General features: G+C 38.1%; 1 protein-coding gene across 5 annotated transcripts in view; it reads right to left on the bottom strand.

Annotated features, from left to right (window-relative positions):
• Nucleotides 1-12,215, bottom strand: part of IL1R1 (interleukin 1 receptor type 1) — an 86,281-nt gene that overhangs the window by 14,474 nt on the left and 59,592 nt on the right. For all 5 annotated transcript variants that reach the window (XM_070475543.1, XM_070475537.1, XM_070475545.1 and 2 more), the window contains 4 exons: nt 5,450-5,684; nt 5,156-5,345; nt 4,094-4,262; nt 1,021-1,086 (listed from right to left, as the gene is read on the bottom strand). In XM_070475543.1, coding sequence (XP_070331644.1) covers nt 1,021-1,086; nt 4,094-4,262; nt 5,156-5,345; nt 5,450-5,684 — 660 coding nt within the window. The remainder of the gene's footprint in view (nt 1-1,020; nt 1,087-4,093; nt 4,263-5,155; nt 5,346-5,449; nt 5,685-12,215) is intronic.

Genomic DNA, 12,215 nt, shown 5'->3' with positions numbered 1-12,215 from the left:
AAGAACAACTTGGCCAAGTACAGAATTCAGAGGTCATGCATTTTAGCTTTTAATCTCTGTACAATTGTTCTTTGTCTTCATGAAGTTACCATTACAGAAGAGAATTCTATATGCCAGCCTGAATTTTGATCCTCTGATACAAAAGAAAAGTCTGTTTTTATTTTGGGACCAGTGGTTTCCAATAACGTTCAGTGTTGGCAAAAAAGTTCTATAGTTGTGCTGTCTAATACGTAGTCACTAGTCACATCTAAGCCAGTCAGTCCTTGACTGAGGGACTAATATTTAATTAAACTAAATTTACTTAATTTAAATTTAGTGTGGCTATGTACATAACCACACATGCCTAGTTGCTACTGTATTGCACAGCTTAGATGTGAATGCCTATAGTGTTATGTCTTTATTCTTAAAATAAAACATTATCACTAACTTGGAAAAATAATTCTCTAGAGTAATTTATTTTCTGGGTCTTACTCTTTTACCTAAAAGCTTAACTCTCTCAGGAAAAGAAATCCATCCTGTACCAAATATATTCCATTTCTTATTACTAGGCCTATTGAACTTGGTCTGTTTTATAAGATTTTTCTTTCTTTTCATGTAGAGCATTTTTAAAGTCTTTATTGAATTTGTTATAATATTGCTTCTATATTATGTTCTGGTTCTTTGGCCACAAGGCAGGTGAGATCTTAGCTCCCCTCCCAGGAATCGAACCCACACCCCTTGTGTCGTAAAGGGAAGTCTTAATTACTGCGCCACCAGGAAGTCCCTGAACTTGTTTTTCGGCTGGTGTCTTCATGAACATTAACTGTCCATAGAAAAGTAACGCTGAGTCAATGAGACGTGGCTAGATGTTTGCCATAAGAGGCAAGAAATCCAAAGAAACAAGACGCAACCTGTGTCACTTTCTAACTTTAGATACATGCAGGAACCAGCTTGGCTTGTATGCAGTAAAGGTACAGTTTATCTTACTCTCTAGTTCAAAAAAATACTGATTTTAGCATATCCTAATTGTAGCCCACTTACCCAAGACCACTTCCATCGTCTCGTTAGCTGGACTCACAATCTCGGGTTTTGTGTTCCTGGATTTCTCTGAAAGAAAAACACCCACAAGGTCTCTTGTAGATTCGAATCTCCAATGATGACAACACTTGGCAAAATATACCAAATACTAATATATACAACACAGCATCTGCCTCTAGGGGCCAAAGTATACATGGCAGGAGACAGAAGGCCAGGATTTTTGTGAAGGCAGGAGGCTGACTCAGAGGTCACAGCAAAACCATAGCACCTCGGCCCTTCTGAACCCATAGAGTTTGGTGCTACAAAAAAAAAAAAAAAAAAAGACCACAAATATCACCAGGCCCTGGGTCTTCGGACAAGTACATCTCTTCATGCACATCAGGAAAAACAAAGTGGCTTCCCTGGATGGAGCTTTATTAACCAGAAAGTCACCTAGTGCTAGATTTGAGTCTATTTGGTAATTTTCACAATAACCCAAGAGTGAGTTATCAAAGAATGCCACACATTTTGGCATACTTTATTAAAGTAGACAGAAAAATACTAAGAGTCTCCAGAAAATAATCTGTCTTTTATTTTCAAGAAAATAGGCTTCAAGAGTTGGTCTAGGACCAAACCTGAGAAACTCCAAATTTGAATGCCTAGTGTTCATTCTGCACTTAAAAAAATTGTTAGCTCCATCAGTGCAGGGTATTGTCTCTCTCGTTCCCGAATATATACCTAGAAAGTGCCTGGAAGATAGGAAATGCCCAATAAATATTTATAAATCCACCTTTAGAAGAGGAACCAAATACAACCCCACCCCTGATTATATTATTTCTACATAAGGGATCAGAAAAGATGTCAGAAAGTAGTTAAAACCCATTTGAATTCTTAAAATTCTGTAGCACCCTGTTTTGCGTCAAATCTAGTCTGCTGGTCTGGCTGCAGTACCCCGAGAAACACAAACTGGAGATACGCAACGCCCAGGGAAGTGCTGCTAAGGATGGCTGTGACTCAGGACCCCTGAAATTTAGGAGTCACTGATGCTTGTAGGATGCAGGCAAGGAATCGATTTTGCGACAACACAATTAAGCTTTGGAAAAAATAAGTAATTGTAGAATTGAGAAAACATGGCTGTCTGAAAAGGGATCATCTGGGTTTACCTGGGATAGCCCCTATCTAGGCCTGTTGTCCCAGAATAATTACTAATAGAGACTGCTTTAACTTTTCAAAGTCCTGGTTAGAGTAACTTTACTCTTCTCTTTTTTTTTTTGTAAACAGCTTGATAAATTTAACTTTTTACTTCATATTAGAGTAAAGCCAATTAACCAAGTTGTGATGGTTTCAGGCGGACAGCAAAGGGACGCAGGCGTGCATACACATGGATCAACTCTCCCCCAAACTCCCCTCCCATCCAGGCTGCCGCGTGACATTGAGCAGCATTCCCTGTGCTATGCAGTAGCTTCTTGCTGGTTATCCATTTAAAACATAGCAGTGTGTACATGTCCTTCCCAAACTTCCTAACTAGCCCTCCCCTCTTCCCATCCTCTCCCCCGTGGTAAACATAAATTCATGAGAAAAACTCTCTTCATACATTACTGAAAGCTTAGGAAATCCCAGTATTAAGGAAAAGGTTGAGCATTCTGCCCATCCCCGGGTAACTTATAAGGGTGAATTTGTTCTATTTTGTTTTAAAATGGTTTTTAATATGAAATATGGTGAATAGCAGCCTCAGGATAACTAACAAGAAAAATTGTCATGCACCTATTCATTTCTCAGCTGCCGGGCACCTGGCACATGACTACAAGCTGAGCACGCTTGATCAACAACACAGTTCACAGCAACCTTGGAAGCTTGAATCTGCTTACAGAGAAGGAAACGGGCTTAGAGAAGTTACGCAACTGCGTTAACAAAGATTTGACAAGAGTGGAGCGTATTCCATGGATAAAGAAGCTGTGGTACATGTATTCAATGGAATATTACACACCATTAAAAAGAATGAAATAATGCCATTTTCAGCAACAGGGATGTACCTAGAGATTGTCATATTGAGTGAAGTCAGTCAGAAAAGGAGAAATATCATATCACATCCCCCCATAAAGCTAAAAGCAATGATACAAAGGAACTTACTAAACAGAAAGAGACTCACAGACTTAGAAAATGAACTTATGGTCACCAAGGAGAAGGATGGGGGGAACGGATAGTTAGGGATGGATATGTCCATCCCCAAGTATGCACACACTGCTATATTTAAAATGGACAACCAACAGTATATATATAATATATATTTGCTGTCATCACTGTGGTCTTCCCTCACTGATTCTAGCAGAGTACTCACAATACTGTGGATTGACTGATTTATAACTATGACTAGCCATTTACTGATTTCAGAGTGGCTTATGCAGATTGAGGAAATCAAAGATGCCCCGTGGTGACTTAGAATCAGGGGGGAAGGGTGCAGGGAAGGGATAGTTAAGGGGTTTGGGATGGACATGTACACACCGCTATATTTAAAGTGGATAACTGACAGGACCTACTGTAGGGCACAGGGAACTCTGCTCAGTGGTATGCGGCAGCCTAGATGGGGGTTTGAGGGAGAATGAATCCATGAACATGTATGGCTTAGCCCCTTTGCTGTGTACCTGAGACTATCACAACATTGTTAATTAGCTGTACTCCAATACAAAATAAAAAGGTTTTTTTGAAAAAAGTGTATCTTATTTCAAGGCCCATCATTCCAACAACTGCTAGACACCCAGACTCCCCAGGTGAGGGGTCTCAGAACTGTCCTTTCCTCAGTACCAGCCAGAGAAGTCCCTGAAGCCTCTAGAGAACCATCTCTAGCCATGCCCAAAAACAAGACTCCTAGTTCAGCTGGAAAACTCAGCTCATCCCATCTGTTGAATCAGCACTGCATCTGAAGCAGGAATGAAAACACTTACAGAGCATATTGCAACAAAAACTAAAGCCAGGTGTCCTCTAGCAAGTCATCAAGCTTCTCTTGGACTTAGTCCCTCTGTAGACAGTGAAGGTGATATAACTCACAGTCTCTGTACCTTCCCGGATTTAAACTCCTAGGACTCCAGCTATGACTCACCCAGAGTAATCAGCTTTATTGCCCGGGTGACACGATACTGCTTTCCCAAGTGTGTGTACGATGCATGACACATATAGTGCCCACCATGTGCTGTGTTCACATTTGTGATGATCAGTTTGTTTGTTACTCCAGCAAAATTTACGTTGTCAAGAAGTAGAGGCTTGCAATCCTAGACAGGGGGAAAGGCAGTATTGAAAACCAATTATTCATATTTATATTCATGTAAGGACAACCCACCCCAATATTCTTGCCTGAGAAACACTATGGACAGAGGAGCCTGGTGGGCTACAGTCCATGGGGTCACAAAGAGTTAGACACGACTAACCGACTAGAACACACATCCATGTATATGTAAATAGAAAGGTGCTTGCACAGAAGTTTTAATTTTGCTTTTTTTTTTTTGGCAAAGTCATAATTATATTCCCAGGATGTTACATTTTTATGCCTATGAGTCTTGCACTTTGAAGACAACTGGAGACCAATCTACTTTGTAAGAAAAAAATGTCTGAGGACAGAATGCTAACTACAGTTTCTTAGTAATGATATACTTTTATTCTGCACTGATATTTTATATTTTTAAACCTCTAAAAAATGATTATCCATGTAAGCTCCAACAAGCCAGGTAGATCAAAGATACCAGAATATGATGTATTCCATGCAGTGCTAGCTGATCACTTTTCAGTTACAAAAACCACTAAAGTTATCTAAGGACCACTTAATATTTATAATAAACCATTAAATAATATACTTTATAACAAATAGTCACTTTAAAAAACCCTATATTTACAATCATCCTTATCTTTAAACATCTTATGTGCCCACTATACTTTTCTCAGCTGTACCCTATTAAACAAAAATGACAGAAAGTAAATTTTTAGTTAAGCTGCAAATTAAATGCATACAATCATAAAACTTTAAAAATGTTCTACTAAGTTTCACCACTCAAAAGCAAATAATCAGCCAAATGAAAAAGTACTTTGCAGATTCATCCTATTGTCTATGAGAGCAAACTGTTTTATTTGCTAGAGAAGTAAAAGGCCAAATGTAATAATACAAAGTTACCTTATACCAGTGTACTTGGGGTAACTCATTGTTTTCATCTTTTAAAAAGTCCAAGTAAGGACATACAAGTTGCCCATCTCCCGCAGTCAGTAGTCTCTGGGTAAACACAGTTCTTTCATTGTAACACAAGTTAGGTTCATGCTTCACAAACTCTGCCACTATTTTAATTTTGAGGCAGTAAGTTGAATTTCTAAAATAAATCAAAATAGGTTCATTAAAAATATTTTTTTTTCTGTCCTGAAGTATTGCAGGTACAGACACCACATGTTTGTAATGTGTTTATCACTTGCTTACCTCACTGAGCAATAGTAAGCTCCTGAATCCTCCACTTCAGCAGGAACAAACCAGAGCTTGTCTTTGTGCTGATGAATCCTAGATTCTCTTTCTGTAGATACAGGTGTCATGCTGTCATTTTTATACCAAGTTATAGGCTCTTTGTGCACACTTGTGATAAGAGGACACGAACGAGCATCAATTTCATGTGCGGGTGAAACTAATGTAATTTTCTCTTCATGTTCCTCACATTTATCTTAAAAAAGGAGAAAGGGAAAGTCATTTCTGTACGAAATTCGTCAACATTTCTTCATGGAATACCTAAATAAAAACACCAGCTATTAAATGTATTAATTTGTGTTGTACAGGAGAGTGTTAAGAACCTGACGGTTAAGAGAATTATCTTGGAAGTCTGCAAGATTTCTAGTCACTTACTACCTGTGTTCTTGAGCAAGTTATTTAACCTCTCTCATCCCCTCTGTATAGCTGTTTCAGTAAAAAGACGGAATAACCGTAATTTGCCCTCCCCCCTGAACAGCTAAAAAAAAATGGACAAAGTATATGAAACAACAATGTTCAAGACACTGAATGTCAGGGAACAAAGGACCGAAATACCAGAAAGTCAGGACACAAAAGGAAGGGAACCCTAGAGTCTTCCCAAATTACTGTGTAGAGGGAGATTCTAAACCACGGCACTGCATGGAGGAGAGCAGGCAAAACCCAGTGTTCTTTCTTGATTGAGGAGATGGAGCTGGGAATCCAGGTAGACCAAGAGACCAGCGGGCAGGATACCAAAGAGATTACAGCTGCACCCAGAGAATGAGTGAGTTCTGGAGGATACAGAGTTGAGCATTCCTCAATCCATGTAACATGAATCCCTGAAGGACAGGAGAGGGCCTGCCTTCCTGGAATAGGAAAAGTCTTTGAAGAAATACAAGTTGAAAATTTCCAGGGTTTTATGAAAATGACATACCCACAGACCCCAAAGTCACAATGATCCCCAAGCCAAAGAAACATGAAGAAAACCACACCAAGTAAGACAAAAATGATGCAGCCTTCTTACCAGAAACAATACAAGCCAGAAGAGAGAAGAATAAAGATAAGTACTAAATGGAAAAAAAAAATCATCTACCTAGAATTCTACATCCAGGGAAAGTACCTTTCAGAAATAGAGGCAACACTGTAAAACTCAAGTCAGACAATTGATAATACCTAGTTAATAATATTCACCCCTATTCCATCATCACAGAAAACACATAATATCAGTATGCTCCATTTTCAGTGATGCAAAACTGGATCATCCAGCTACATTTTATCCTCCAGGTCTTCCAACTATAGTGTCTCTTTTCAATTAATAAGCAATTTGGAAGGTGGTACTTTGAGATTATGTGCATAGTCTATAAATATTTTTCACTCAATTATTTTTGTATTCACTGATTATCTGGCTTGAATAAATTATAGAGGCAGAAATAGAGGCAAAATAAAGAAATAGAGGCAAAGTACTTTTTCATACTTTGAAAATATTACTTTTTTATATTTATTTTCATATATATATAAACTATTACCAGCACACTTGTACTGCCAAAAATATAAGGAGGTCCTTTAGAAAGAAAGAAAAATAGTATCAGATAAAAAACAATGAATCTACATAAAGGAATAAATAGTCCCAGAAATGCTTACTACATGGGTAATCATAAAGTTTTTCATTTTATTTAAATCTCTTTAAAGATAACTAAAGATCACTTCATGGCAAACAGACAGGGAAACAATGGAAACAGTGATAGACTTTATTTTTGCAGTCATGAAATTAAAAGATGCTTGCTCCTTGGAAGAAAAGCTATGACAAACCTAGACAGCATATTAAAAAGCAGAGACATTATTCCAACAAAGGTCAATATAGTCAAAGCTATGGTTTTTCTGGTAGTCACGTATGGGTATGAGAGATGGACCATAAAGAAAGCTGAGCACTGAAAAACTGATGCTTTTGAACTGTGCTGTTAGAGAAGACCCTTGAGAGTCCCTGGGACTGCAAGGAGATCAAACTTGTCAATCCAAAAGGAAATCAGTCCTGAATATTCATTGGAAGGACTGATGCTGAAACTGAAGCTCCAATACTTTGGCCACCTGATACAAGGAACTGACTCATTGGAAAAGACTCTGATGTTTGGAAAGATTGAAGGCAGGAGGAGAAGGGGATGATAGAGGGTGAGACGGTTGGATGGCATCACTGACTCACATGGACATGAGTTTGAGCAAGCTCCAGGAGCTGGTGATGGACAGGGAGGCCTGGCATGCTGCAGTCAGTCCATGGGGTCGCAAAGAGTCAGACACTACTGAGCAACTGAACTGAACTGAAAGATAATTAAATATTTAAAGCAAAAACCATGATTGTGAGACGTATAACATCTGAAAGAGTAACATGCATGGAAACAGTGGGGGAAAGTTCGAGAAGGGAGAAGTGGATGTGTTCTAGGTTTTTATACTACTTGTGAACTGGTACAATCACTTGAAGGTATATAGTGATGTTAAAGATGGATACCATAAGCACTAGGGCAGCTATTTTTTTAAAGTTATTATAAGCCCACACAGAAGATAAAATAAATCATAAAAATTCTCAATTTATCCAAAAGGCAGCAAAAAAAAAAAGAGAAAAAAGATAACAAAGAATTAATAGTACAAGGAGAAAATAAAATCACAAACTCCTAAAATAAAATCCAAATATACTAATAATCATATTACATTTTTTTTCATGGTCTAAGTAACCCAATTGAAAGGCAGAGATAGTCAGATTTGATTTAAAAAAAGGATCCTACTATATGCTAATATACATACAAACCCACACATATACACACTTTAAGTGTAAAAACACCTTAAAAGTAAAAGTGGAGAGGGGAAATATGTTAATTAAAAGAAGATTTGAATGGTTATTACATTATTGTCAGAGTAGATTTTACACTAAAGCATATTTCCAGGGGTAAAAAGTCATTTAATTATGACAAAGGAGTCATTTGTCCAGAGGTATATGGTAATCTCAGACATTTATTCACCTACTGACAGTGTTTCAAAATACATAAAGCAAAGACTGATAGAACTGCAAAAAGAAATAGAGAAACCTACAATTAGAGTCAAGAGATTTCAGCACTACTCACAATAACTGACAGAACGGGTAGAACAATTAGACAGAAGATCAGCAATGATGTAGAAGATTTGAACCATACTATCAACCAATTTGGCATAATTAGTATTTACAGAAAATCTTACCCAACAACCAAATACACATTCTTTTTAATTGCACACAAGACAATTTATCAAGATAAACCATATTCTTGTTCAAAGCCAACAGTGAACAAACTTAAAAGGGTTCAAAGTATGTTCTCTGGTGACAGCTGAATTAAATTAGAATTCAGTAACAGAAAAATATCTAGGAATTCACTGATGTGTTTAAAAACTTAAAAAAAATTATAAATAACCCATGCATCAAAGAAGAAACAAGAGGAAATTAGAAAATATTTTGATCTGAATGATAAAATACAACATATCAGCACTTGTGTCATACAAAGGAAAAAATACCTAGGAAGTCAATAGCATTAAATACCTCTGTAAGAAAACAGATCTCAAATTAATAACTTCAGTTTCCACTTAATAAATCAGGAAAAATAAAAACCGAAGTAAGCATAAGACAGTAAATGATATGGCTCCAAGAGAAAAATCAATGAAATAGAAAACAAAAACAAACGAGAAAAATCAAAGATAACAAAAGCTAGTTCTTTCAGAATATTGTAAATCAACTATATTTCAATTAAAAAAAATTTTTTTAAGGAAAAAACCCAACAACAAGAACAACAAAAATTCAAGCTTAGATGGTTTCACTGGTATATTCATAGAACGAAAACACCAATTTTACACAAACTCTTTCAGAAAATTGAAGAGTCAGATACACTTTCCAATTCACTCTATGAAATAAGTATTATTCTAATTCCCAAACCAAAGACATTACAGGAAAACCAAACTAGTCTTCATCATAGAATATGATGCAAAATTTTTTTAAACATCTTAGCAAATCAAATCCTACAGTATATTAAAAACTGACAGTACACTGTGAGGTACATAACATGCTAGGAATGCAAAGTTGGGTTCTTATCCAAGAAAAACAGCAACAAACAAAACTAGAAATAGGTGGGAACTTCCCAAACCTAATAGAGGACAGCTATAAAAAAACTTAGAGCTATCATATATAAGATGAGCAAGAAGGTTAAGATTGTCCAGTCTAACCACTTTTATTCAACATTGTGTTGGAAGACCTAATTAGTGTATTAGGGCAAGAAAAAGAAATGGCATTAAGACCGAAGGAGAAAATAAAATGTCTATTTGCACATGACATGATTATCTATGTAGAATATGCTATGAAATCTTTAATATGCAAAGAAATCTACAAAAGATCTAGAGGGGTTCTTCACTTGTAGGATATAATATGAATATGCAAATAGGAATGAGTTTATATTATCAATACCTTTTATAATAGCCTCAATAGATATGAGTAATTAAGGATAAATCTGACAAAAGATGCATCAGACCAATCCAATGAAAATTACAAAATAAATTTATAAAGATTAAATTTATTTAAATAAATGTTAAGAGATCAAAGACAATGAAGATGTCTATACTTCATTCTTTGATCAGAAGACTCAATATTGCTAAGTAGTCCAATCTCTCTAAACCAATTTATACTCATTTCAATATTTGGGATTGTGATGGTTTCACGGGTGGATATGTATGCCAACACATCAAATTGTATACCTTAAACGTGTGGTTTATTGTGAGTCTATTATAACCTCCTTTAAAGCTGCTTAAAAACAGTATTGAAACAAAAGTGGCTAAGGCGCTCAGCATGATACCTGCATTGAGCCAGGACTGCTAAGTATTTCACTCCTAGGAATAGCAGTAGCAACAACAATTAACAGTGATAAAAGAGTAAGCCTGAAGAACTCAGTTCAACACACTCTCCTGTTTACCTGGGGTTTGCCCCACGGCTCCACCAAAACTGTCCTGACTTGGTCACCGATGGCTTTTAAGCTGCTAAATCAATGGCTTTCAAATATCCACTTACTTACATCTGCACTGCTCTGTTGCTGTCACCCAGTCGTGCCTGACTCTTTGCGACCCCACGGACTACAGCACGCCAGGCCTCTCTGTCCTTCACTACCTCCCAGAGTTTGCTCAGATTCATGTCCATTGAGTCAGTGATGCCATCCATTGCACTGGACACGTGCTAGCCTCATCCTTAACAGGTTCTTCACTTGGTTTCCAGGAAGCCTCCTACATTTGGTTCTCCTTCTGCACTTCGGGCCAGTCCGTCACTGGCTCTTGGATGAGTGGGAGCCTGACCACCCATTCTTGGAGAGCTGCAGGGTTCACTCCTTGACGCTCTGTTCTTTTCTAACCACCCTCACTCCCCATCGAGTCTCAGAGTTCTAATACCACCTGCTTGCCAAGGTCTTCAGCTTTATCCCTCTAATCTCTAGCTCCAGACTGCTTAATCAAATCACTATGTAGATATCTAATAGACAGCTATTGTGGTGCTGGAGAAGATTCTTGAGAGTCCCTTGGATAGCAAGGAGATAAAACATAGTCAGTCCTAAAGGAAACCAACCCTGAATATTCATTGGAAGGACTGATGCTGAAGCTGAAGATCAATACTTCAGCCTCATGATGTGAAGAGCCGACTCATGGGGAAAGTCCCTGATGCTGGGAAAGATTGAGGGCAAGAGGAGAAGAGCGTGGCAGAGAATGAAATGGTTAGATTATACCACTGACTCGATGGACATAAGTTTGAGCAAATTCTGGGAGATGATGAAGGAACAGGGAAGCCCAGCGTGCTGCAGTCCATGGGGTCACAAAGAGTCAGACACAACTTAGCAACTGAACAAGAACAACCACCTTAACATGTCCAGTCTGAATACGTGACCTTCCTCCCTCTCATCAACAGCAACTCCACTTTGCATGTGTTCAGGCTAAAACCCTCTGTCCCTTACATCCATATCCACTCTGTCTGAAAATCCTCTTGGCTCTGTCGTCAAAGTATATCCAGACTCTGACAACTCAATTCTCCTTGTCACCCTTGAAAAGTTGACCTTCATAGCTTGCCTGAACCACTGTAACCACCTCCTAACTGGCCTATTTCTTCCTTTGCCTCCCAATTGCCTGCTCACAGTATAAGAACCAGAATGAGCCTGTAAAATACAGAAATTTCCTGGCAGTCCAGTGGTTAGGGCTCCACACTTTCACTGTGGAGGGCCTAAGTTCGATCCTTGGTTGGGGAACTAAGTTCCCACAAGCCATAGAGTGCAACCAAAAAAAAAAAAATCACCTCTCTAGGTTTAAACAGGAAACCTACACAGTCTTTCCATTTCAGAGTACAAGCCAAGATCCTTAGAAAGGTCACTAAATTCTCTACATGGCCAACCCTCCCCCAACCCCCATCATTCAAATCAGACCCCTCACCTTTCACTCTGTTCCAGGCACAGCAGATTTCAGTACCTGGAGCATGCCAGTACTCCTGGCCTCAGGACCCTGACACAGGCTGCCTAGACTATTTCTCCACCCCAACCTGGTCTATATAGCTCCTTCCACCCCCTCCTTCAGGGTCAAGTCAACTTCTTAATGAGATCTTTTCTGCCCACGCTATCAAAAAAAAATGTAACCTTCTGCCCACCCCAACCCCAAAATTTATACCTTCCTTTCCCTGCTTTTTTTTCTCTCTACACTTACCAACATATGACATAATATA

Source organism: Odocoileus virginianus, chromosome 2 (genome assembly GCF_023699985.2).
Source record: "Odocoileus virginianus isolate 20LAN1187 ecotype Illinois chromosome 2, Ovbor_1.2, whole genome shotgun sequence".
In the NCBI taxonomy this organism is placed as follows: Eukaryota; Metazoa; Chordata; class Mammalia; order Artiodactyla; family Cervidae; genus Odocoileus; species Odocoileus virginianus.
This window is presented reverse-complemented; position numbering and strand designations above follow the sequence as displayed.